This window comes from Phaenicophaeus curvirostris, chromosome 5 (assembly GCF_032191515.1).
Source record: "Phaenicophaeus curvirostris isolate KB17595 chromosome 5, BPBGC_Pcur_1.0, whole genome shotgun sequence".
NCBI classification, from domain to species: Eukaryota; Metazoa; Chordata; class Aves; order Cuculiformes; family Cuculidae; genus Phaenicophaeus; species Phaenicophaeus curvirostris.
The window spans coordinates 4,896,125-4,922,670 of record NC_091396.1 but is presented as its reverse complement, the minus strand read 5'-3'; the positions used below and the strand labels follow the sequence as shown (position 1 = coordinate 4,922,670).

The 26,546-nt window shown below is 42.4% G+C and overlaps 2 protein-coding genes across 7 annotated transcripts in view; one reads left to right on the top strand and one right to left on the bottom strand.

The window, feature by feature from the left end:
* The first annotated feature begins 2,588 nt into the window (after positions 1-2,588).
* Positions 2,589-8,168, top strand: DBX1 (developing brain homeobox 1). Its single transcript, XM_069856983.1, has 4 exons — positions 2,589-2,949; positions 3,487-3,588; positions 6,251-6,453; positions 6,793-8,168. The coding sequence occupies exons 1-4, from the start codon at positions 2,589-2,591 to the stop codon at positions 7,165-7,167; spliced, it is 1,041 nt and encodes a 346-aa protein (XP_069713084.1). The 3' UTR covers positions 7,168-8,168.
* A 6,990-nt stretch (positions 8,169-15,158) lies between these two features.
* Positions 15,159-26,546, bottom strand: part of NAV2 (neuron navigator 2) — a 419,911-nt gene continuing 408,523 nt past the window's right edge. For all 6 annotated transcript variants that reach the window (XM_069857433.1, XM_069857429.1, XM_069857431.1 and 3 more), the window contains 6 exons: positions 26,329-26,483; positions 25,778-25,849; positions 24,517-24,713; positions 23,953-24,071; positions 19,588-19,791; positions 15,159-18,866 (listed from right to left, as the gene is read on the bottom strand). In XM_069857433.1, the coding sequence (XP_069713534.1) occupies positions 18,741-18,866; positions 19,588-19,791; positions 23,953-24,071; positions 24,517-24,713; positions 25,778-25,849; positions 26,329-26,483 (873 nt within the window). In that variant the 3' untranslated portion in view covers positions 15,159-18,740. The remainder of the gene's footprint in view (positions 18,867-19,587; positions 19,792-23,952; positions 24,072-24,516; positions 24,714-25,777; positions 25,850-26,328; positions 26,484-26,546) is intronic.

The following is a 26,546-nucleotide window of genomic DNA, read 5'->3' as shown; positions in this document are numbered from 1 at the left end:
AGATCCTTTCGTCCGATTTCTTGGTTTCTTATGGTCTATCTTCCCTTTCAATAGATGTCTAGTCCCTTTTGCCTTGGTGCTTAAGGGTTTCTTTATGAGTGTGCTCAGACGCATCACAAGGAACTGGGTCCACGTGTGCCCCAGCATGCGTTTGACCCACCCTTCCAGAAAAAGTCAGACCCTCTTTTTTAAACCAGAGAAATTAGCAGCAGTTGGTCTATAGTCAGGCAAAATGCCCCCGATGTATATGTAAAGAAAGGAGTAAATCATCTCAAAGGAAACGTATAATGACTGTAAAAAAAAAAAAAAACAAAAACCTAAGTGTTCTCCGTCCGGGCTGCTCCGAGAGGACGGAGCTGGGTTGGGAAAAGCCGTGGGCGGGGAGGGGGGGGACAAGGAAAAAGGTGGGATGGGGTGGGATGGGATGGGACACAGGGGTGCCGGTCAATTATACTATTGGCAAAGACCCATTTGCTTTTTCCATCCGCTACCGTCCCAGTCCGCTTGCTAACCAACACCTTGAGAGCAACCACGCGTCTAAACGGGCTTCAGATTAATCCGGAGCAGGACGGGGCAGCCCCCCCTCTTCCCCCTCCCCGACACTCGCCTGGGGCCAGCACCCCCCGAGCCCTTTGGGCTCTCCCCACGCCTTCCTCTCCCTTTTTTTCTTTTTTTTACCTACTAAGCATCAAGATTAACGAAATAGGATGGGGCGGGGGGACTCCAGCGAGGTCTTATTTCAGAGCGATGCTTTTAGACAGCGGGTCTTCCAAGCCAGCCTTGTGCAGATGCTCATCCCCGCAGCACCGGGAAAGCTTGTCGGGATCATACAATTTCGAGGGCTGATTCCGTCCTCTCTAATAAATAACTTTTTGATTTGAATCAAGGGAGAGGTTTAACAGACTTTCTTTCTTCCCTAATGTGATATAAATCGCAGATGCACTTTTATTGAATGGTTAAAGCATCGACATGGAGATAATCAACACAAAACGTCCGGACAAAAACCATCGAGAGAAATAAAGCTGGTTAATAAGATTTTTGAGAAAGCTTTGTGTTAAAAAGTAAAAAGGGAAAACAGCTGAAGGTGACAGTTAGTTCATGGTTAATAGGATAAAGGCTGCATGGTTGAGCTGCACACTTCTGCTTGCAAAGGTTCAGCCACACCAAAGGGCTGAATAGGGTGCTTTTAAAACATAGGACATTTAACACATCTGTTACAGTCTTTAACAGAGAAATCAGGTAAAACCACTCTCAATAGTTGCTTTTATCACCCAAATCCTGAGGAAATAAATTACACTTGCGCCCGTTTCCATATTTGCCACCACAAACAAAATCTCCCTGCCAGAGCAATCCCTGTTTTCCACTTTTCTGTTAGCCGATGTCATTTGTCCCTCGGACCAAAGTTAAGGGACTTCTGGCTCTGCGGCACCGAGGTGAACACACCTCCAAAACTCCGCACAAGCACGCAGATACAAAGTGAATTTGGCAGCATCGAGAAGGCTTCGAGCCACCGGTACTGATAAAACCAAGACTAGCTCAGCCTACTCGAGCCAAAAGGGTATAAATTCTCCAACGTTGCCTTCATTTCCACTATTTTTGATGTGGATGAGTTTAAGAGGACCGACAGATAGAGGACCTGAGGGGGATGCTCTGGTCCCACAAAACCGTTAAGGTTTCTTCTGCCTTCAGTGTCCAGACTTTCTTTTCAGCTACAACAAGGCTTACGTGTCGGTCCAACGTACACAAGACTCTTGGGGGACTCGGATCCTGAAAGCAGGGGTTAACACCGCAAGTTTATATCCAACTTTATATTCACTTTATATCCAACCTTTGACGTGCAGACAAAAATAACTCCTACTACACACACAAGTTTTGCTGCGTCCTAATAGCAGAAGGCGCTCAAACTACGACGAGATCCGCTTTCCGAATATCCTTACCCCCTCAACAGAGCTTAGTCCAAGGCTTTCTAATTTGTATTTTCCATTCCACAAAACCCGTGCTTTTCTGAGAGCCCGCAGATAAGTTTATATGAATATTTATTGATTTATTTCCTAAACTCAGCAGGGGAGCGGCAAATAAATTTAGTGCTTTCTTTAAATAATTCCCTTTCTACGAGGCAAGATGTCATTCGAAACTTTTAAATAGGCATTTAATTAGCCTGTGTGTGTTGCCTCTGAACAAAACCCTGCTGGGAGCCTTTGGAGCCCTGTATTCCAAAGAGGCGGTCAATATGCAAAATTGATGACTACACTTTCTTTGTGGCGGGGCCATTGTGCCCCGGTTGCTTATGAAGTCTAATCCAATCATAAATTGCAGCCCCGGACCAATGGAGAAGCCCGGAGCTCGCCCTGAATGAAGCTCAAGTGGAGAACTTTGTTGAACCCCATTGTTGGGGCTGTCACTTTTGAAAGAGCCTCAGCGGGGCTGACCACTATAAAACCCACCGTCCAGGAGGAAAGGACAGAGAGAACCCCGCCAGGCTTGCGAGCTGGATCTTTACTAAACGAGGTTTGCAAAGCAGAAAACAAAAAAAAAAAGAAAAAAGCAAACAAACCAAGCAAGCAAGCAAGCACCGGACGGCCCCTGCGATGATGTTCCCCAGCCTCATCGCTCCTCCGGCCGTCTACCCCAGCCTCCTGCGGCCGACCCCCACCCTCACCTTGCCTCAATCGCTGCAGACGGCTTTTTCCAGCCATTCCAGCTTCCTGGTGGAAGATTTGATCCGGATCAGCAGACCCAGCGCTTACCTGCCCAGGACCGGCCCCCCGCCCAGCATCTCCCCCCCGGCCTCGGCGCCCAGGACGGAGTCGGGGACGCCGGAGCTCACCAGCTCCTCCTCCTCCTCTACCAGCTCCTCCAGGAGGATCTGCTCGCCGCAGGCTTCCAGCAGCGACTCCACTTTCCTCAAGTTCGGAGTCAACGCCATCCTCTCCTCCGCCCCCCGCGCCGGTAAGCGGCCGCTCCCGCGGGTCCAGCGGGAGGAGGAAGGGGGGGAACCCGGCTTAGGAAGGGGAGGGAGGACCCGGCACCCGGGCTGCGGAGCCCTCTCGTGTTTAGGAGCGAGGGGGAGGCCGGCGGGAGGCTCGTCCCGGCTCTGCCGGCTCCAGGGGGAGCGGGAGGAGCGGACGGGGGGTCCCACAGACGGGATCCGGACCGGCTCTGCCACCCCGGCAGCCGCTTTGCTGGGAAAAAAAAAAAAATCATCTCAGCAGCGGTGCCGCTTTCCCTCGGCCGCCCCGAGCTCAGTCTGACCCTTTCTGGGGGAGGACTGGGGGGAAAAATTTGCCACCCCATCTGCCCCCAAAGCCAGCAGCCGCGGGTCGCTCCTCGAACCGCCGTCGGTCGAGTCCAGCCGGCGTTACTTTCACGATTTTCCGATACATTTCGTCGTGTTTATTAATTTCACTCTGATTAATTTCAGTAATTTTATTAATTTCATTTTTCCAATTTCACCTTCCGATTAATTTAATTTTATTTATTTGCTAGAAACGTCCCCTGCGCTGCTTCAGAGCGTCCCTCCAAAGACTTTCTCCTTCCCGTACTTTGAAGGATCCTTCCAGCCTTTTATCCGGTCCTCCTATTTCCCAGGTAGGTCTTTAAGAGCCTCTCTTCCCTCTCCGGGGTAACTAACAGCCCGGTAATATTTCTCCGCGTCCCCCTCCCTCCCTGCTCCGGTTCAGAGGTTGGACGGAGTACAACATTCAAGCATCAGTCGCGCCAATTTGATGCCCGATTTAGCACAGGCAGTGACTGCGTGACACCCCCTGCCCGCTGCTCGGCAAATTAGCCCGGATTGTCACGGTCCCGAGGCGGAGCGGGTCCCTCTCCCTCCTCCTTCTCCTCCTCCTCCTCCCAGCCCCGTCGCCTCTCCCCGCTGCTTTCAGCACCACGAGGGAGCGGTCAGCTCCCTCCGCTCCGCGCCCGCGCAGCGCAGCCCGCGGGAGGCAGGATGCTCCCCTGCATCCCTCTGCCAGGATGCTCTCCTCTCTATCTCCCCCTCTACCCTTCCTTCCCCCTCCATCCATCCTGCCCTTTTCGGGCAGACCGAGGGTACCACAGGCACAGCTAGACTTCCCTCCTCCGCCCTTCCCCACCAACTAACCCTTCCCTGCCAACCAGCCCTTCCCCTCCCTTCCTCGCCAACCAGCCCTTCCCCTCAGGTCTCCCGCCGATAACAAAAAAGCCAGCACAAACTACACAAGACTCCTTTTGGAGTTTTAGAAAGCAAGCACCCCTTAACCAGGCCAGGGCAACACGAGGGAGCAATGTCCGTCAATCGTGTGCAGCGAGACAAGAACTGGGGACAGAATAGATTCCCCACTTGCATATGTTTAAATCTTCCCAGAAATCTTATACATTTTCTATTACTTTCCAAGGACTAATTTTAATATTATGAACTTCACATCAGCCCACTTGCATATGTATAAATCTTTCCAGAAATCTTATACATTTTTCTATTGCTTTCCAAGGACTAATTTTAACGTTATTATGAACTTCACAACAGTCAAGTCTCTTACTAATTTGGAACTGGCTCCAGCTTTCTCCTTGACCTTGCATTTGAGATAGGGAAAGGCTGCAAACAGAGGTGATTAGAGAGGAAGAGACATCTGTTCAGCACAGACCATTCTTCACACAACACATCTCCAAAGAACAAACGGTGTCTGGAAAAACACAGTCTGAAAGAAAAGATGCTATCAGAGAGATTCTGTCTAACTTTCAAAAAAAACCCCAAACCAATTACTTAGATGAGACTTAACTCTACCTCAGCTTAAATCAAAGACATTCCACTTTTTGTAATGGTAACCACTTCTTGTATAACCACCTCGTTTAGACTGTCAGTGGTATTCAAAAGACTTAGTCTCGGCAAGAAAGCAGGCTACTGGGGGTCTGATACCTCTACAAATATCTGCAACGAGGTTGTAGCAAGAGCAACGTGGGTGTTAGTCTTTCCTCCCAAGTGATAGGACAAGAGGAAATTACCTCAACTTGCACCAGGAGAGGCTCAGAAAAAGAAAAAGCCTCTTCACCAAAAAGGTTCTCAGGCAGCAGCAGAGGCTGCCCAGGGAGGTGGTCGAGTCCCCATCCCGGGAGGTATTTAATAGACGGGTTGAAGAGGTGCTTAAGGATATGATTCAGTAGTGGACAGGTATGGTTGGCCTCGATGATCTCAAGGGTCTTTACCAACCTAGTGATTCTATGATTCTTACAGCACTGAAGTGTTGCGATGCTGAGAGAACAATTAAAAAAAAGAAGAAATCTAATTACACAAACAAGCTATTAATTTAAAAAGAAAACAGGGAAAGGGAGAGAGGAAAAAAAAAATAACCCAAGCTCTTCCATTCATCCTCCGGATAATGGAATTTGCTCCCTTTCTCCAGCATGTGAATAGCCTAACAAAAACAACTTGAGCTTTATAAATAGCTTTTCATGTCCATTTAATGAAAATGATTTGGGGAAAGAGACGATTGTTCCATCAGTATTCTCCCGAGGAGGCTGGCATGCCGTTGTGTTTAGTTTGAAAGTGTAAATCTCTTTTGTTCCAATAATATATGGCGTTAGCTGCTTGTCCTTAGTCTTTTTCTGTTAGTTCATTACTACACAATTACCATTCACGCTTCATTAGCATCTCTGTCTCTCTTGGGGAGGTTCTTCCACCCCCCCAGCTCCCACCTCCCTTTTTTTTTAAGGCAAAACTCTGCCCTTTTTATCATACCAATGCCATTGGGAACCAGGCAATGTGCTAATTAGCTGTTACTTTTCATGTCTTCGGATTGAATTCTTCAACTTTGGAGAGGGAGGCAGAGAGGAGATTAATATAAAAACATGAATACTGATTGATCAAAACTGCATCTGAAGAGGAGTGGTTTTGTTTGGAATCAGAAAAGTCCTCATTTTCATCTCAAGCATAATAAAGCGTCTGAAATGATAAAAGAGTCTGAAAAAAATCAAATGTGTCTGAGTGGGAGGGAAAGCTTTTTTATTATACCTCTATCTTAGCTGGTACGCCTCGCTTTGCCTTTTCAGGCCAGAGACCTTTGAATCTCCCAACAAAACCGGCCACTATTGATCCATTTATACACGTTTGAGTTGATAGATCTAATCCCAGTGATCACTGGCTGAAAGGGGGGCACTTAGTTAAGCCTAAAGCTCCTTTTTGTGGCCTCAGGTTGATCGGTGCCCACCCAAAGGGCAGGGAGGGGGCAGCGGGGGCCAGTCTCACTCTGCTCAGCTCTGTGTGTTCCCCCTACAGCTGCCTCTGCCGTGGTCCCCATCCCCGGCACCTTCTCTTGGCCGCTGGCTGCCCGTGGCAAGCCCCGCCGTGGCATGCTGCGTCGCGCCGTCTTCTCCGACGTGCAGCGCAAGGCACTGGAGAAGATGTTCCAGAAGCAGAAGTACATCAGCAAACCCGACAGGAAGAAGTTGGCAGCCAAGCTCGGCCTTAAGGACTCACAGGTGAGAGGGGAGCCGGGTAGGGAGGGCAGAGGGCAGCTTGAGAGAAGGGGATGGCAGCAGGGACAACTGTCTACAACCAGGAGAAAGCCCAAGGCAGGTTACAGCGCCACGAGCATCAATGAAGCCAAGAAATGTGACTCCCAGCTGGCCGAGTAGGATAGAACAGACCACAGCGTTATTGCCCCCCAACCTCTCTCCTACAGTCCCCACGAGTCAGGTTCTGCGGTTTCTGTTAGCCTCAGTGTGGGCACGAGCAGGGTTTCAAGGATGCAACCTAAAGGCTTTTCCTGGTTCCTGTTTTACTGCACTGTTTCACTTCTGTGTTACTTTGTCCCTCAGGTGAAGATCTGGTTCCAGAACAGGAGGATGAAGTGGAGGAACTCCAAAGAAAGAGAGCTCCTCTCTTCTGGTGGCTGCAGAGAACAGACCCTACCCACCAAGTTCAACCCTCATCCAGACCTCAGTGATGTAGGCAAGAAATGTTCAGGCGAGGAGGAGGAGGAAGAAGTTCCATCTGTGTGCCCACCCAGCCCCCAGCATCCCTTAACCTACCACCAGTCCCCAGAACACCTACACTTGAGGGACAGACTGGACTCCCAGATGTCTCCTTCTCCATCCCATTCTAGCAGCCCCAGCAAACCTTCAGACTTCTCAGACTCAGAGGAAGAGGATGATGAAGGGGAAGAAGAAGAGGAGGAGATAACAGTCTCTTAAATCACCTTGCCTGCCCCTACCATCACATGGGGACATTGCAAAGATGTAAATATAACTGAGTGCTATAAATTGAAGAGGTGATGTCTCACCCAAACGTCCACACACTTCTCCAACGCAGGTTCTTTATCACACAGCTGCAATACTTTCTGCTCACAGGCATTCCTTATTCTTTGCCCCATGTGGAGGTTTTCATATTCATAGCATCTGCTAACCTTTTGATAAGTCTCTCTGCTGAACAAGCAACAATTGCTCGATTAGCTACATTGTCCTGAAAACAAGCAGCAGGCAGCTCCTTGCTCTATAGCAGGGTGGAAAGTATTGCCTATTGGAAGTGGAACTTTCCATGTCCCCCTCCACCCCCTGCCCCAATAAAAACCAAAAATGCGATATAGATGATGTGGCCATTTTTACTACCTTTCAAGTGAGTTTCCAGCTACTGTTAAGATTTCAAAATCCTGAAGACTAGCACAATTTAGCAACCCTTTCATCCAAAAGGAAATAACATCGAAGAAGACAGAACAAACGCTGCCTCCCTCCTCACCCCAAACACTAAGATACTTGTGCAACAGACCCATTAAAATCCCTTGTGCTTCTAACAGATAACATAAGTGTTCCTTGTCTAATGGAGAGACCTTATATATTTATATGTGTTTCATTTTAATTTATGCATTGATATTATATTCAAAGCACCTCCTAACCCACCTTATTGCCTACAGGTTTGTGCTTATTTTCCACATTGCTTCTGCTATCCCTGGTGTGGACGGAGGAAAGTGGATACACCTCTTTGATTTTTGACTGAACTTTGCTGTCTTTGCACAGCTTATATGAACTGTACACTATTTTGTACACTTACTCTGTATGGATGTTTTATACCAAGGTTATTGTGAATGAATATAACTATGGCTCAACAAGGTTTCTCTCTTTAATTAAATGACGGCTAAACTACAGACAAATGTAGCTGTTTAATTGTGTAACTTATAAAGAAACACTTTTATTTTGTATTTTACCATGTACAGATTTTAAATATGTATATATAATAAATTGAATGATTCTCAAATAAAAAAAAGTAGATTTCCAAGTGTGACCATTCAGTAGTTATCAGTTCTGGTTTACAAGTTGTTGTAGGTTGTGTCTGGGGCAAAAAAGGGAAGGAAAAGACACCTGCCTTTCATCAAGAGTATAGTGATTCAATAAGTATTCATCAGCTTCAAATTAAATAACCTTACAACAATATCTACCTTCCTTTTAAGCGGGGAAGCTTTTAAGCTCTACCAAAGGAGTGAAGATTTTCTGCAGTTAAAATGAATACAGGTTCCCCCTACGTGCATTTAAATTAATTTTTGCTGAACTTATCCTGTGCTCCCCTCTAACACCTTCAACTCTCCTCCTCCTTTTCAGCTACTGCCCAGGTAGGTCAGGGTGTGGACATTTGCCTTACCTCACCCTGCTGAGATACTGGAGACTGCGCACCAGGAGCACGTAAGTAGAAGTCTTGTGGGGTAGAGAAGCAAAGCAGAAAAGATAAACTTAAAACAACTTTTCATCCTGAAGTCCAGTTAAGGATCACTTCTAACACAAGACAAGTCTCTAACTATCAGCACAGGTGTTTTAGATATAAATACATATTATACCAATGCAAACATTTTCCTTCTTGCATACAGAAGCTGAAGCAGAGATTTTATTACACATATTATTTTCTGCTCCACAGTCTCTGACTAATGCCCACCACACAAGATACACTAAAATAAAACAGGCAGCACAAGTCACCTGAACACAACTGTCTGTGTGCTCCACGCTGCTATAGCAAAGGCATGAAAAAGAGAAGAGGATGATCCCAGGTGGAAAGAACCTACAACCATCCTCTAGTCCAGCTGCTTAAGCACTTCAGGGCTGACCAAAAACTAAAATGTGTTTTCAAAGGACATTGTCCAAAAGCCTCCTAAGCGCTGCTGGGTTTGAGGCATTGTGACCACCCCTCTAAGAAACCTCTTCTAGGTCTTTAGCTACCTCCCAATTCAGTAATTGAACACATCGGGACACACTGGCACCTTAATTAGCTTCACCCTAACAGCCATTAGCAATTGGTAACACACACCTGCCACAGGGCAGAGGACAGATAAGGCACATACAGTATTTATTCCACAAAACACAAAAATAGTGAAACAGTATGAGGGTTTGTGTTGGGTATATTTGTTGTTTTTGTTTTGCCTTCTGGTTGGTTTTTGTTGTTCTTTTTTTTAAAAAAAGCTTTTCTCCAAAAAAGCAACACAGCTCCCAAGCATTCCTAAAACATCACAGTAATGTACATTAAACAGCAACTGGCACAATTGTGCTCATCTAGGATCGAATAAAAGATTTTTTTTATATGCATGCTCAACATTGTATATAGCGGAGGATGTTTTGCTATGCATCTTTTGACTCTTAAGTGATAGAGCACTCCTCGACAATTACTTATAACTCGATTTTTACTAATCCATCAAGCATAAGACCAAAGTTAAGCAACCTATAAGGACAAGTCTAATTTAAAACACCTAATTTGCTTCAAAATTTATAGGCTACTCCAGAGACAACCAGCATCACACATACCACAATACTCGAAAGAGAAGCATGTTCAAGCTAAGAACAGGTACCATTTATACATAAGCCCTCCTGATTCAGCATTCAACAGAAGCAACTAGTCATCTCCCACTCTCTGCTCTTTACTGTTCGTCTGTGCTTGGAACATTACCCCAAATAATAATTTCAAGATACTCCTTTCAACATGAGTGCCCTTACATCTTATTCTGCTGTCAAATACCCTTACTAAAGGGAACATAACCTGGAACCACTATGCACAGGAAAATCCTTACCTGTAACATGACATTTATCAATCTCGCTCTCTTGTTTTTTCTTCTTAACAGTCTTTTCATACAGCAAAAATATCATTGTATGATCACTAAGCACAACCATTGGAGACTTAGGGATATCTTAATATGAAATGAAAGAGTTTTTTTTCCTTTTTTTTTTGACTTACCAACAGCTGCCAGATCACAGCCCTATCCTGCAAGAAAAAGGCTCCTTTTCAAAGGCTTCCATTTTATACTCTGAAAGGTAAAGCCAGAGTTCACAGCTCCCATGCGATGGCTCATGCAGAACAGCTGTGGCATGGGAAGTCCTCCAGAAGCAGCTACCCATTCTGAGATCTTATGTCAGAGGCATAAACATATTTGCTTACCTCAAACACAGAGAGATTCCAGTTGCTTTAGGAGAATCTGATGGCAACTGGGCTTGTTCCTGCCGTGCAGGACACTGTGAGATCAGCCTGGGTGTATTGCTAACAGCAAAATGTTTCCTAATTGTCTGTTAACGTAGAATGTCAAAGGCCACCTCCCTTTATTTTCTGAGGCTACCTAATCTTCATGAGGCTAATGCTAAATTCCCAACCCTGGACTTCATCCATCCATCCATCCATCCATCCATCCATCCATCCATCCATCCATCCATCCATCCATCCATCCATCCATCCATCCATCTTTCTATCTATCTATCCATCCATCCATCCATCCATCCATCCATCCATCCATCCTTCAATGCAGCTCTCTATGCTTTGGTAAAGGAGGAGAGGTGGTAGGATGCCTCCTGCTTCCACAGAGAGGGAAAGATGCTCATATTGATTAGTAGCATCCACAGCTTTTGAAACCGGAGAACAAAGCAATCATGTAATGCACTCCTACAAAAACTGCTGCTTTTTGATATTAAAGTGCTCTTTTAAAAGACCCATGGCTATTCTTCCTTCTCACAGCTAGGATGGAAATATCTGATACTGGGGAACTGGAGAGGCAGAAAGGGGAATTTATCTTTGGTGACTGTTAGCTCAGGGCAGCAAATTCTCAGTTACTTTATCCCTTAAGAAACCAGCTGGTGCCTTCTGTAACTCTGATCAGCGTGGGAGAGTGGTTTTTTGGAAAGGGGAAGGAAAAAACCCAACACAAACCTGTTCTCTCAGGGACAGTCCTGCCTCAGGGAGCTGTCTGGCAGCATCCTTAGCCAGCAGCCTCAGGAAGCTGGAAGCATTTTCACATGTGCCACAGCCAGGTCCAGGTGAAAACATCTCGTATATGGCAATAAAGTCCTCTCCCTGGGCAGTTTCTACCCATTGTCCCTTGTCTTCTCCATGTGGCTTCTTGTGAAATGAGAGCATCCAAGCTGCCCTTGAAGCACTGGAATACTGTGATCAGGTCCTCCCTGACCCTTACCTTCTCCAGGAAGAGACACCAAACTGCTTCAGTTTTTTTCTCATAGGGCAGGTTCTCCAGACTTTTCGTCATATTTGTGGGTCTCCTTTGGACCCTTCTAGTCTGTCTGCTTTGTTTTTGAATTATGCAGGCCAGAACTGGACACAGTACTCCAGATACGGCCTGGGAAGTGTTGTGTAGAGTAGGGTGATCATGTCTCTTATCACTCTTAGCAATGCCCCGTATATGCAAGCCTAGTTATGCCCTAGCAAGGTTCTTGTAGTCCTTAATGGGTGTTTGACCACCTTCTCAGAGACACCATATGTCTTTTTTTGTCTTTTTTATTTTTTTCCCTTGCTTTAAGCATGCCTAAAAGCTCATTACTAAGTTGTTCTGCCTTCCTCCTTTCCCTTTGCAGGAGATTGGCTGTTCTTGTGCTTCTAGGCTGTTCTTGAGTAACTCCCAGCAGTCACACACTTCTTTGTGTTCCATGGATACTTTCCATGGACTCTCTCACAGCTGGGCTCTGAGCATCTTGAAGTTGGCCCTTCTGAAATCCAGAGCCTTTGTCCTACTGCTAGTCTTCAGTGTGCTTAGCAGAACCTTAAACTCTGCAATGTTATGATCACCATATCCAAGGCTACAACGATAGTTACGTTGTAAATTACGCATTACTGAGTTGTAAGCAGTAGATCTAGCAATACTCTGCTCCTTGTCAGCGTGTCCAGTGGTAAGAAGTCCTCAATGCCTTCCAGGAAAATAATGGATGACTTGCTGTGCAGAAACAGATCGATTTAACAGTGGAGATTGAAGGAGGGAAGGGGGCGGCGAGTGAGAAGCTGAAAACAGTGGAATAGCATTGCCAGAAATATTGCTGCTCATGAGGTTTAGCAGCTCAGGTAGACCTGATCTCAGAAGAATAAGGTTGTTCCTCCCTCACTAGGCTTGGGCTTGGTGTTCTAACATCTTTTTTGCACTGGGTGGTGCTGGTTCATTATAATCCCAGTCAGAAAGGCACTTGGACTGGGTGAGGTATCAAAGTGCTGCTTATTGGAGCTAACGCTACAAAATGAGGATAGCAGAGATAATTGTAAAGCCTTTAAGCTGGCAAGAACCTTGAGTGGTGCAGCATCAAAGAGGCCTCTAATCCATCACAACCCATCCAGAGGTGTCACCATTCAAGCTATTATAGGATTTTTTTTTTTTCTGACAACAAAACAACTCTTGTCATCATTTCTGTTGTCAAGAAAGGATGTACTCATAAAAACTTCTTGCTGCACAGTTAGTTAAAGGCAAGGACATACAGGTGGTTTAGTCCTGGGTACCCAGCAGGAGCTGCTGGCAGTCTCCTGTGTTAGAATGAGGTGGCTGAGTTCTTCCTACGGACAAGGGGTTTGTGCAGCCCAACCCAGGTCCGAAGGACATGCTGTCCTGCAGCATAGGGCAGCGTAGCAGAGAAGCTGGGCGTTCTCACATTGACTGTTACGTGGGTCGCCAACTTCTCATCTTTCAGTCAGGATTACTACAATATGTCCCTAGAAGAACAGCCTCTTCCCACCTGCCCATGGATCTCATTTAATGTTAAGGTCCTTCAGACCTCCTAATTGCCCAGCCCCACATGGGTGAACTTCTTAGAGGAGCAAGAGGAGGAATTCTCTATCTTTTGTAACTGGCTCAGCCTCTTGGAGCCTCCAGCAAAGGATCAAATTAAAAGCATCTGTGTGTCTGAGCAGCATGATCCAGCTGAAGACATCCCTGCTCACTGCAGAGGGGATTGGACTACATGACCTTTAAAGGTCCCTTCCAACCCAAAGGATTCTGTGATAAGAACATGGATTTCTTTGTGTGGCTAAGCAGACAGAGATGTCCACAGGGAAAGAGTTGCCTACAGGCCATTGTCATTGGCAGAAGTAGGAGTTGTCCTCAGCTGCTGTGCTCCACTCTAACCTTCAAAAGTCGTCTTCTAGTAAAAACAGGGAGGGATGGAAATGACTGTGGGCTTATAGGGTCTATGGGCAGCTGCTCTCCTGCTGACATGCTCCAACTGTGTGCTGCAAAAAGCAACCTCCTATGGGTCCCCCCTGTGCCAAGTAGAGAATATAGACTGCGGAGCAAAGAGAACCAAACTGATTGTCCACGGAGTCCAATGAAGAATACGTGTCTACACACCACGACTAATTCAGGATAGCAGCGGAAAAGGTCTATGGAAAGCAAAGGGTGTAAGTATATGACACAGACTGCGGGCTGAGCTCATAAAATTACTTCAGGGAACTTCTCCTTTGACTGCAGGAAGGAAGTCAGCACTGATCCTACAGCACTGAGAAAGGACGAGGTGGTCCCACGGAGAATATAAAATAACAATAAAATAGGATGTTGGAAACAGAAAAGCAAGGCAATAAAGATTAAAGAGAAGATGAGGTAAAGGGAAAAAGTGAAGATGAGTGTACTAGAAAGTGTGAGCAGGGCAGAGAACAAGAAGACAGGGAAGGGATGGGGAAGCCAAAAAAAGGAAGGGGAAGAAGAGATCCTGAGAGATATTAAGCATTTCGGTGCCAGTCCAGTAGTGATTCTAACATTGTCCAAGATCAGGGCTGGAGTGCTATCCAGGGTCAATTCTAAAACATACAATTCTGTGAATCAAAGGAAGTTTACAGAACAGAAGAATCTGCTTAAGCATGTCCAAAACTACCCTGCCTATGGAAAATTGGTGTGGACACATGGATGAAGCCCACATTAAGGAAGTTCAGCTCCAAGTTACAGTTTATACTGCTGTGCTGTGAAAAAAAAAAAAAAGTGGAGTATTTTTAGATTAGACTAACTTGAATGCAGATCATCCAGTTTTTCAGTGGAATTTCTTCTCTTTCAGTCCTTTTTTTTTAATATCGGTGAATTATCATATCAATTGTTTGAATCAGTGAGCAGAAGACAAGGTAACTAGAAGGAATGGACAGTAAAATATAAAGCAGAAATACGAATAGAAAACAGTCTCCAGGGAAAAAGAAATACCACTTCTGAGAACTATCCTTTACAATTTAAATGCAGAGGTTTTGGATATATCCTTTCTGTAAAGAGAGTAACTTTTTCCTCCCCCCACCCCAATTTAGAGCAGAGCAGTTATTTGAAAGAAATAGATCCCTACGTATTCTTATTGACCCATGTATATTTATTACTGTATAATCACAGTACACCCACCAAATGGGTAAAGAGGAAACTGTAATAATGCGTGTAATGTGTAGGCTACTCAAAAAAGCGCCAATGTCCTATCCCTGGAAGTATTTGTGGTCAGGGGCTCTGAGCAACTTGATCTGGTTGATGATGTCCCTGCTCACTGCAGCGAGGCTGGACGAGGTGTCTTTAAAGGTCCCTTCCAACCCAAACCACTCTACGGTTCTATGACGTACATTCTACAAAGCACGTTCAGAATAAGCCTTGTGTGCGTTGCCACGTCCAGCCCTGGTGACAACAGGGATTGTTTCTCTGGAAGAAGCTGGCATCATCTGGTATAAGGATACATCCAGTGTGCTGGTCATGCCAGCTTTATGTAGAGACACCCTAAATGGATAGACCAGTCTTGTCTTGAGCAGATCTTGATGGACACCGTGTGCAAACATTTAGTCCTTTTCTAAATTTCCTTGATATGGGTAAAGGCTGCTGGCATCTTTTCACAAGTACTTAGAAGCAGCCAATAAAAACAAGAACTGAAACAACCACAATCTTCAAACAAAAAAATTAAAAATGTCCATTAAGAAGGGACAAAAAGTTCTGGGCAGCCACAAATCTGAATAAATAAGCATCAATTTTATTGAATCATGAATAATTTAAGACTGGTACAATCATCAGCTTTATTCTCCATGACACAGTGGGCGAGGAAGGGAGGGTGAGAAAGGGGAGGCATGATCTCAAACAGACCATTCACAAATTCCAATCCTAAATGAGAACTGAAAATTAAATAGGGAGAGGAGCAAATGGAAAACATCATAAACGTACACAAAATACTCAATTCCTAGTTTTTCTCTTTAAAAATGGCTAGAAAAAATTCATCAAAATGCAGCACTTTTAATCAAATATTTACATTTCTATGTTACAATGAAAAAATGTACATCTTATAGAACATATTTCATAAACTGTTCCACTGGAAACGACTAGATCAAAACAGCAACCTTCCATTTAATAGCGACAGATTTTTTTGCTTTTTGTTTTTTTTTTCCTTGAAAGAAAATTGCCACATTTAGACAAGTTTTCATACACATAATATTGAAGTTAAGCATCAACAATGAAATACCAGTTTGCTTCTTCCAAAATGTACAAAAAGGCTAACCAACCCCCCCCTCCCCCCCGCCCTCCCCCAAATAAACCACATCTCATTTATGGCCTGTATCACTCTTGGCAGTTCCGAAGGAAACAAAATGGTTTATATTTTCAATTTATAACTCAACACGGATGTTGCATAGAATCTTGCATTTCTTTCTCGTTGGTTTCTTTTTAAACAAGCCAGCTTTGTTAGGAAAAAAAAGGCAAAAAAAAAAAGGGGAAGTGTTTTGAAAAAGTCTTAAATGAGAACAGAGTCACTTAAAAAAAGACTTAATCTATGAAAAGTCTTAATAAAAACTAAGATGTGTGCACAACAGGTAACCCTGCTTCCCGAAGTTTCAGAAAGGACACTGAATACTGTGATGCCAAGAATGTTCAGCCTACTCAAAATTGCCTCTCGCACTGTAATCCAAGCTAATGTCAATAAAAAAAGAGATAACAGAAATTCCTTCCTGAGCTCAAGCACAGGATTAAAAATGAGAAGGAAAAAAAATACCCCATTCCCCACAAATGAAACACCATTTTAAACATGTCTTACAGCACTCAGTTAAAGGCTAACTGAGACTTTTTCTAGGATATGAACTCCATTTAAAGCCCTAGCCCTGCAACTGGATTTTTTTTTTTTTTTTTACAGGCACATGCTCTATCTGCATGGATTCAGTTGAGGGATTAGGTACCAAAATTCACAGTAGTTGCAGGTAAATTCAGTGCTGGGAAGCAGAATTGTCAAGACTACTGGAAAAGTTAACCTCTCTCAAACTCATCATCAGCATGCTATGTATTTGATTCCATACAGATTTATCCCATTTTTACAGTACCAAGAACTGGATTAGGAACATTGGCTGAGTAACTCTTGACATTTCATTTACTGAAATAATGAAATAAGAGTTCATAAAGTTAAAACAGTAACAACACCAAGCTCTTCACCCCCCATCATTAAAATATTTAAATTTTTCTTTTACAATATTTTTCTTTAAAAAAAAAAAGTTATCAGCACTTAAAAGTTGTAACAGGAGCAGATTCAAGACCAGCTCAGTAAGACAAAGTACAGTTATGTTACAGAAAGTCATGAGGTATAATAAAACGATCCTCTCAAGCTGAGTCACAGAAGCATGAACTTGTCTGTTACATTACTTTAAACCCACAAGCTCTTAAAAAAAGTGTTTGTAATAAGTTTTCTTTCTGTACATTGGAAAAAACAGCATATTCCTGTATTTTATTAATGACAGCACTTATAGTCGAAAAGCTTTTTTAAAATCTTCTCCTGCATGGAAAAACCAGCTCTTCAGTGATTTATTAGCTGCAGATTGATATGAACCTGAAAAGTTATCTCATTTCCCTCCTTTTTTTTGTCACATTTAAACAAATTCTAGTATCTCATACAAACAATATTCACAGCAACTTATGATATTCCAAGAGATGACTTTAGCCCTGTTTCTTTAAATAAAATCCCATAATATACAGCACTAATTTAATCAAAACAATTAGTACAAAATAAGGCATCGCTTTAAAAGTCAGCACCAAAAGATAGCTGGAAAGGCTTAGCACAAATCAATATCGAGGAGTGACGTTTTCGCTGAGGTACAGCTGACGTTGTGGTGATGGTGGTGTAGGTGTTTGCTTCCGTAAAAAGGAAAGTGCAATTCTTTGGGAGGTGTTCTTGTTCCCCAACAGAAGTACAAGCCTTAACACTGACAGTGTAAGTGTGTGCGTTCAGAGAGGAGGAGAAATAAAACCAGGTTCACAGCTCTGCCAAAACTCAAAAGCATGGCCCAGCTAAACTTAAAAGATGCAGTTACCATCCCTCCTTTTTTCCCAGACCTGAACACTGGTAAAATACTACTCTTCTTTTTTTTTCTTTTTTTCAATTAAAAAGAAGTCATGGAAGTAAATGTCACCAAGGTAGCACTGGAAGTGTCACAGAGCTGAGTTTTAATTAAGCCATTTATGGTTGTGCTGATTGGAACAAAAGCTCCAAATAAAACCCAAAGATTTTTTAAAAAAATAGCAGTAATGTTTCATGGCAAGAATTAAAAACTGGAAGTCTGATTAATGCCTTTTCAGGGGTGTAGCTCACCTCCGTATGCAGGGATCACAATGCCTGCATGGTGCGGAAGGTCCTTTGGAGCTGTAGGACTTCACGGGGCACGGCCCTTTTGCTGACTTGTGCAGAGGAGGGAAACTCACTCTCATCAGTGTAAATGAATCGGGTGTAACGCCACTGAAATCAACTGAGTTCGTTATGTGGATGGAAGTGGGAAGAGAATCAGGCCCTGACTAGAAAAGGGCTACCTGATCTTTCCTCTGTAGTAGGATTGACTGTTACACAGTGTTTGAAAAAACCTGATTTGTTTAGACTGGATATATATATTTTTATATATTCCTATTTATATATATGTCTTTATAAACACACAATGAAAGAAAGCCAAGGTCTCAGACTGGCAAGGAGAGCAGCACTATTTTTTTTTCTCTTTTCTCTTTTTTAATATTTATTCAAACTTCCCTGTTTTGCAGCTTTGCCTTTATTGAGTATTATTACCAAGGCAAGCGATATTGTTGTAGCACCAGAACTATATGAAGCTGAGTTTAATCTGCAAAGCTGATTGGTAAAAGTCCAGCCCTCACCTAAATGTGTTTGGTCAGAAGCAGCATAGGCAATAAATTTCCTCTCCCCTCTCCTTTCGGACAGTACATGGCACAAAGCTGTTTGCTTCATAGCTGTGAAGTTCCGCCCCCTACCCTTCAACTTTTAATAATGATGATTGTTTTTAACATCTTCAGTATCTTAGGCATGAGAGCTTACAGCAACTAAACAGAAGAAAACAAATGAATAGTGCAGTTCTCATCATTGTCAAAAGGAAAAACAATACAAAGGTTGCTTGGGTTGCCTGCACCCAGGTTCAAGACTGACTTCAAATGTCTTGTTGTTCATGCAGCTCTAATACTGAGATCCCAGCCCAGGAACATGTTCTTTTCATAAGTCCATGATCAGGGTTCTTGCCAAGTGGGAGAACAATAATGGAAACAACCATTTCTATCACAGGAAGATCACAACGTGGACTCCAGAGACGAATCGAGGATGTCGTCGTGATGGCTGTTGCTGTTAGAGTCGCTGTCGTAACTCTGGGGACTTGAGTAGTTGGCTGCTTCTTGCAGTCTCATTAGCATGTTCATCTGCAAAGGCACAGAAGTTCATGATTATTTGTATCCTGAGGCATAAAAATATTAACTCTGCAGAACAGCTTCATGGCATTCATGGTTTGCACAATGGTTTCAGTAACTGTTTCCCATTGGAAGAAAATGTGTACTTAGCATCACCATCATGCTCAATGTATACATTCTATTGGAATAGATGTTAACGTTTCCTTATCTGTTTGTATGGTGTTTTTCTGATTCAGAAGTTAGAGACCAGTCATGGAGATTATTAGTTCATACATTCACTGAAAAATCTCAATTTTCATTAAGTGTCAAAAATACAGCTCTAAAACTATGTGAAATAAAGCAATGAGTCTATTTTGTAATCATGGCAAAACAGGCTAAATGAAATGATTCCACAGAGTTATTCATGTGTAACAAGATCAAATACTTAATTCCACAGTGTAAAAATTAATTTTGTAACACACATCCCCAGTCACTCCTGAAGAAATGAGTCCTCAAAACATCCTTAACAAAAATTAATCTGAAAAGCTTCTGCCAGTATTTCTTGCAAAACTGTACAGGCCTTCTGTGCGAATACATTCCCTGAGCTGACTTGATGACTTCCCCAGAAACGCTGCCTTTTCATTCTGAAACTTGTAAATCCTCCTCAGCTGTCCTTTATGTTGTTATTCCTGTTCCCAAACCCTAGAAACAAGGGTAACAAAATGGTTCTGCTGTTTCAAAAATGAAAGCTTACCAAGGGATCTCCTTCAGCATCACTCACTGGAACTTGTTTGCTGGTTGAGCCTTCCCGAGACACTGAGTAGCCATCAAAGCCCACATCTTCTGGCCGCAGCTGTAGCAGAGGTGGCCACTCATGGTGCTGTGGCGTGGCCGCCCAGGGATACGTGTCCATTACCCATTTGGCAGGATCCTCCCAGGGTGCTCTCCTCCCATACAACTGGAAAAGCATAAAAACATGTGAAACATTCCTATTAGTCAACCATTTAATTCAGTGCTTACCCAACTAAAATGCATGTGCCATAATTCTTGGACTGCAGAAAACATTTGCCAGCAGAGATGAACAACCAAACAAGTGAGATTTCCCTAACCCTAATGACAAACAAACCTATTTTTAATGGCAACTGATATGACCACCTCCTTTGAGCCTGCAGTTGAAGAGAGGGAGACCTGAAAATAACCTCAGTTAATAAAGTTAACTTAAGTAAATTCAATATACAACAGAGGCCATCGATGCTGACATCCGGACCGCACCAGCAGCTGCCTTATCCACATTTACTGTCATCGTGAAACTGTCATCAGTGAAAAGGAAACGCGAGACCTATCATCAGGCAATAATGACGGACATCATCGGATAGCAGTGCAAAAGTTTTTCAAGTCAAGGGAATTACTCTGTATTCAATCAAGGAAAAGCGCCAGCAGGATTTGTCTGTGGCCATGTTCCTATTTCAAGTAAACAAGTTCGGTTTCAAAACTTTTTTCTGTGTTGAACAGACTGTGCCAGTGAATCCAACGTATTCTTCTCCTTGTTGCATTCGTTTCACATTAATTAGATAATCTATTCATTTAATGCCACATGAACTTCAAAAGCATGAATACAACTTCAAGTGACTTTGAGATGTCTACTTCTGCTTTATGAATTTCAGCCTGAACATCCTTCAGCAACTGCAGCGCGTCACTGGCATTTCGCCACTTGGATTCAGAGAACTCTCCCTTTCCTGCACAACATACAGAGGGAAAAGTGGTGGTCTAACAAAGAAATTAATCAACTCTCTGATGGATCTAAGACTGTCTGACTTTCCACATCACTATTTCTTCTTGGGATTTTAATGGTTTTGGTTTTTATATGCACAAAGTATTAAATTGCTCTAAATGTGCTTTATTGTGAAGCTGACCTGAGTGCATCCCAGCCCAGAGCAGAGGTGCCCAGCAGATGGTGCTAGGCCATTTTCAACACAGCCTCTTCCACAAACCCAAATACTCCTCATCCTTGGGCTGTACTATATTATTTCCCAGCATAACGTCTTCAAGTTGTGGTAAACCAGATCTTCTATTTTAATCTTGCTCCTGAATTTACAGCAATATGTATCACTTGCCAAGTGGAGAATTTCCTATTTTTCACATCTTTGCTACCTACAAGGTCTGTGTGGATCCTTTTTCATTTTTGAAAATTAGCTAATAAGTACAATTCCCATTTCAATATATGAAATCGTCACAGATCTTTAGCACATGAGAGTCTGAACGACTAACCCACTATTCTTTTCCACAGCAACCAATTCTGTCCATCCCTTTCACTCACACATTTTCTAGAGAGCAATTAAAGGGAATAAGAAGTGAACAGGTCACTTCACAAAGCACCAAAGACAAATGACTGGAGTACAAGAGATGGTGGCAGGAAGCCACAAAGAGTTTGGTTCCTCTTTTTGCTGGTGCTGCATTCTCTATCAACACACCAAGCAGGAAGAACTAGGGTTTTATGTAACCCTCTAATTTTCACATCACTGTTTAGAAGAACAAAAACACTCAGCTCCAATGGGAGCAATTATTGAAAGGATCCATTTGGCTCACTTGTCTTTGACCCAAAATAGTTCTCTAAATGAGAAACAGATACATAAAAATAGTTCCGTTTAGATCCACAGAGATGAGAGAAAAATCAGCAGTCCACCCTTCCTTCCTGGCAGGAAATTTCATGAGAGAAGATGTGTTCTCAGAGGAGCCTTTGTGAGTGTGAGGGACAGAAAATACCCCAAGATGAACTACACATTTCTAGCATTAAGATATTAATTAGCACAACTGAAGTCTTAGGAATAATATATTCTAAATTTAGAAATTATTCATATGGAAATGAATTAGTGGAATTTGGGAAAATGGGACTGAAGTAGATACAGGATCAGATACAGCACAGAGGGAGAAAGTGAAATCCTTACACTCCGAATACAAATCATTCAAATAATCAGAAAGATGCAGGTATCAGGCAAAACAAGAGCACAAAAAGATTGTTGTTCTTTCTCTTAATTTCCGCTACTTATTTTTCAATGCTTTCTGGAACTATTGATCAGCTGACAGAAGAGCTTCAAAACACAGCACAACAGCATCACTGTATCAGTTTTCTCCTGTCCAAGAGGGAAACAAAGCCACATGCTCTCTTGTGACGTCTTCCAGGTGAAAAAGACTATTGGCTCCCATTACCTCCCTTTATAGGAAGTTTTATGTAAAACGGTTCTCCTGTTCTCTTCCTACCAAAGTCCCTTTGTGTGTGTTGTACTTTAGGACCTATCATGTCCCTCACATCTAAGAGCTTAACACAATTGTCTTAAAGAAAATGAGGTCTCCAGGCACTGACAAATTTCAAATGGCACAGTCTGCACAAATTCTAATCAAATTTTTTTAAGAATTCATGTATTTCATAGAATTGTAAGGAGCCATTGGTAAAAGCTGTTTTCTATTACAGGATTGTCTACTCTCTCTCTGTTAATATCTATAAAGCTCTGCTGTATAGATAGCAAATGAAATACAAAGTAGGTGTAACTAGATGATGTAAAATCCCATTACTGCTGTGTTTTTCTAGTACTTCAAGTACTCAGACTGGTGCACCCTCACAATTTCTCCATTCTCTGCAGAGTACTCCCAAGCACATGAAAGCTGAACCTCTAATACAGAAAAGGTATTGCACAGAAAACAAACAAGCAAATCAAACCAAAATCCCAGTATTTTCCAAAAGAAGTTTTCATACTTTTGGAAAGTATCTTAACAGCAAGGCACTGCAATGGGGATCCCTAAGCAGTGGCATAATGGAGAGAACTGTTTTTCACAAACATGAAAGAACCATTCTGTATCAAAACAGGTTCTATATAGAGCTCATACTTGGACTTATTTCATGTTTCAGAAAGACTTTGAGCACAGAGACCTATGTGATGGAGAATCTATTACTCCCGGAAGTAAAATTTCATAACTGTTAATTATTCTTACTAATAACAAGCTTTTGCGTGTCTTTTCTAGTGCAAACCTGTCAAACATCCACTAAACTGTTTTTCCCTGCAAGACTAAAGCAGAAGACTCCCATAGACCAAGTAATATTTTAGCTTTCTCTTCAATAAAATGAAGTTTGACCTTCTCGCCTCCCTCAATAATGCTTCCTGTATCTTAATGATACACACTGCCATAATTTCCTATTGTCCATCTACCTTTAGCCCCTTTTCAATCTTTAAGGCTCTCACTGTGATCCACCTTTTTATTTCTGTATGTGATATCATGTTTAGCTTTAACACACACAACGCCCAGAATTTACTGATTTTTGATCATGCCACCTGAAAAACTGTCTTTTAAATGTTGTAGATTGTACAGAAGACTGAAGAATAAAAAAGCTCATTTTTTCCACAGATGCATGGCAAGTCCATAGCAATCCTCTGTTGAAATGCTCCTCCAGATTCCAACATACTTTGTTGTCAGAGAGAAGTTAAGAATGGCGTGGTAATGCTTAACACTATCCAAATTGCTAGAGTATGAATCAGTTACTAAGCACTGGCAATCAACGATGATTTCACTATGGCCTCTGAAAGAATTATGAAGGGATCTACTAAAAAATTCTTCCTGTAGACTGAGAAGAAACCAACGTGTCACTGATACCTACTCTGTCACTCATTAACACATTTCTCTCCATACAGAGCTTTGTTCCTCCTCTGATGAAAGATTTGAGTTACAAAGGAAAATCCTGCATAGCTAAGATTCTGACCATAAACACATTTTACAGATGCACAGTATGATTTTAAGGAGTGTTTCTGGAACAGATTATTGAAAAATATTTGAGTGTTTAACTCCCCCCACTGAAAACGTCAGTAGCTTGGTATCTAAATACTTAAAAAAAAAATCTAATCTGGACTGTTTGTGATTCCACTCTGTATTTCAGAATCATTTGAAGAGAAAAACTGTTATTAATTTCAAGCTGAATTCAAGTTATATTTTCACAGCCATACAGATACTCTGTGTGCAAAGTTGTATCTTCAGAAAATGTTGCCATTATTCAGTTTTATTATCCAATGCTGTGTTGCCTTTTGAATAGATACCATTCAAGACCTATGTTTTTTCACTTCTGTCTGCTCACCTGTAGCCCTTCTCTAACGGCCTCCAGAAGATATGGGATGATGGAGTAGTTCCACAAGTCAGTGAACCAAACTCTAGAACCATCTACATCTATTGGACAGGAGAGGAAAAGCCGTGGACCTGAAGAAGGAAATTCAGATATTACTCTCAAATCATGATCATGATATGCATCAAAAATAGGATCGAACAACAACTTCTAGTTCTCTGGAGAAAGAAGCCAAGGATGAGAGAATATGAATAGCTGGCTGGTGAATTGCTCTTCCTGAACTCAAAAATCTTCTAAATCAACTTGAAAAACTATAGCCTTCAAGTGAGAAGAGTTAACCAGATTTAATAACATAGTTTGTATCCAGGATGCAGAAAGAAGTCCTTTTTTTTTTTTCTTAGAAAAAGGAAAAAAAGGTTTAGAAACTTCTAGTGTATTTCACCTGAGAGTGCACTGTCACCTAAAAGTAGGGTTTAAAAGAAATTATAGCACAAGAAAATGTACACAGCTGTATTTGATATATAAGGAAATAAAATATATGTATTTACATATGCCTGGGCATATGGGCAGAGCACTTACCAATAGTGACATCAGAGGAGCTGTGAGCCTCCAAGAACTTGTTCAGATGTTGCCAGACCTTGGGAATCCAATCAATAATTTTAACTAGCTCTGCATTTCTCATCCTGCTACTGATCTCTGTTTCAATTAGTTTTCTTCTCAAGAAACGGCCAAGAAAGCCTTTGACCGGCTCAGTGTGGTTAGCACATAGCACCCATCTACGGCAGAAGAGAAGAAACGTCCATCATTTCTCTTTCATGCTATGGAACATATTTATTCTCAGCTAAATTTCTCTTACTATTTCCAGACAATTACCATGATCATTCCCCTGTACCCAGCACCGGTGAAGCTGCACCTCAAATACTGTGTTCAGTTCTGGGCCCCTCACTACAAGAAATACATTTTGCTGCTGGAGCGTGTCCAGAGGAGAGCAACAGAGCTGGTGAAGGGGCAGGAGAACAAGTCTTATGAGGAGCACCTGAGGGAACTGGGGTTGTTTAGTTCAGAGAAAAGAAGGCTAAGGGGAGACCTTATCACTCTAAAACTACCTGAAAGTAGGTTGCAGTGAGGTGGGTGTTGGTCTCTTCTCCCAACTAACAAGTGATAAAATGACAGGAAACAGCCTGAAGTTGTGCCGGGGGAGGTTCAGATTAGATATCAGAAAAAATTTCTTCACTGAAAAGGTTATCAGGCATTGGAATTGGCTGCCTAGGGAAGTGGCTGAGTCACCATCCCTGGAGGCGTTTAAAAGACAGGTAAGATGAGGTGCTCAGAGATATGGGTTAGCAGTAGACCCAATTATCTCAAAGGTCTTTTCCAACCAAACGATTCTACAATTCTATGACCAAAATCATAGAATCATGAAATAGTTTGGGTTGGAAGGGACCTTAAAGATCCTTAGGGTTATAAATAGCTTATCCTGGTCACATATATCTATTAGCAAAAATTATTTTGGAATGATGAGTTCATTAGATTAAACCATTTGTATTGTGCATTGTTTCAACTTATTTCTCATTCAGTACCTGCTTTGCATATTACCTTGTTTAAAATTTGCTAGAGGATCAATTATCTTTGAAGTCCTCTGAAAAGGAGGTTTTACGAACCACAGCTACTTCATCAGCAGCATCATAACAAAGCTGCACGTTAGGGCAGCAACCAGTAGTGAATGGTATTTCTCTCTCAGTTCACTATTTCAGCTGATAAGAACCACTTCTGGTGACTCAGTAGCCATTACTGCTTTGCGAGCCCACAAGCATAAATAAGAAACATGACTAAACAGTACCTGAAATTATGGTGAAGTTGAAGATTAGGTGTTGAGGAGGTGGCTTGGTTCATTGTGCCAATAATATATGGACTATTAAAAAAACAAACAAAAAACCACAAGTAAATCATACTCGTATATTTGAAAAACATCTTTTTAGTAAGATCTCAACATTAAAAAAGGTTGTCCAAACCCGTTTGGTCAAAGAAGTTTTCTGTAGTGACTTATAATCTAATCCCCTACTGAGAGTCTAACTTCCAAGAACATGAAATTCTGAAAGCAAAATAGAAATCACAAATTGGAACTTTCACCAAGTTTAAATATTGAAGATCTACTGCATGAAGTCAATACAAATTACCCAAACCCTCTACTACTTTTTTTTATTTCAGAGGAACTGATCATCTTATGAAGAAAAATACCTCCAAAATGCTGTCCATAATATGGATGGTCAGCCCAACTTAGTCCACTTTACCAAGTTAATCTAGAGTTCATTTTTGTTATTACATTTTGCAATGACGGGGATCTGGTTGCAGTACTGAAATTCAGAATGCGTTCTGATACTATTTCTTTACCATTTGTGGTACTTGCAGTTCAGAAGTCCATTAAAGATCTCTCCTAGGGAGCTAACATGATGCAGATTATCCAAAATGATTACAAGAGGCATATCCACAGCATTATTTTCACTGTTACACTGGTCTGCTAGGTTGGACAGGTATTGACGGAGTTCCTGTAAAGCATATATAAAGAAGAGAAAGAGAAAAAAAGAGAGCGCTTTCATCATATTCCTTGA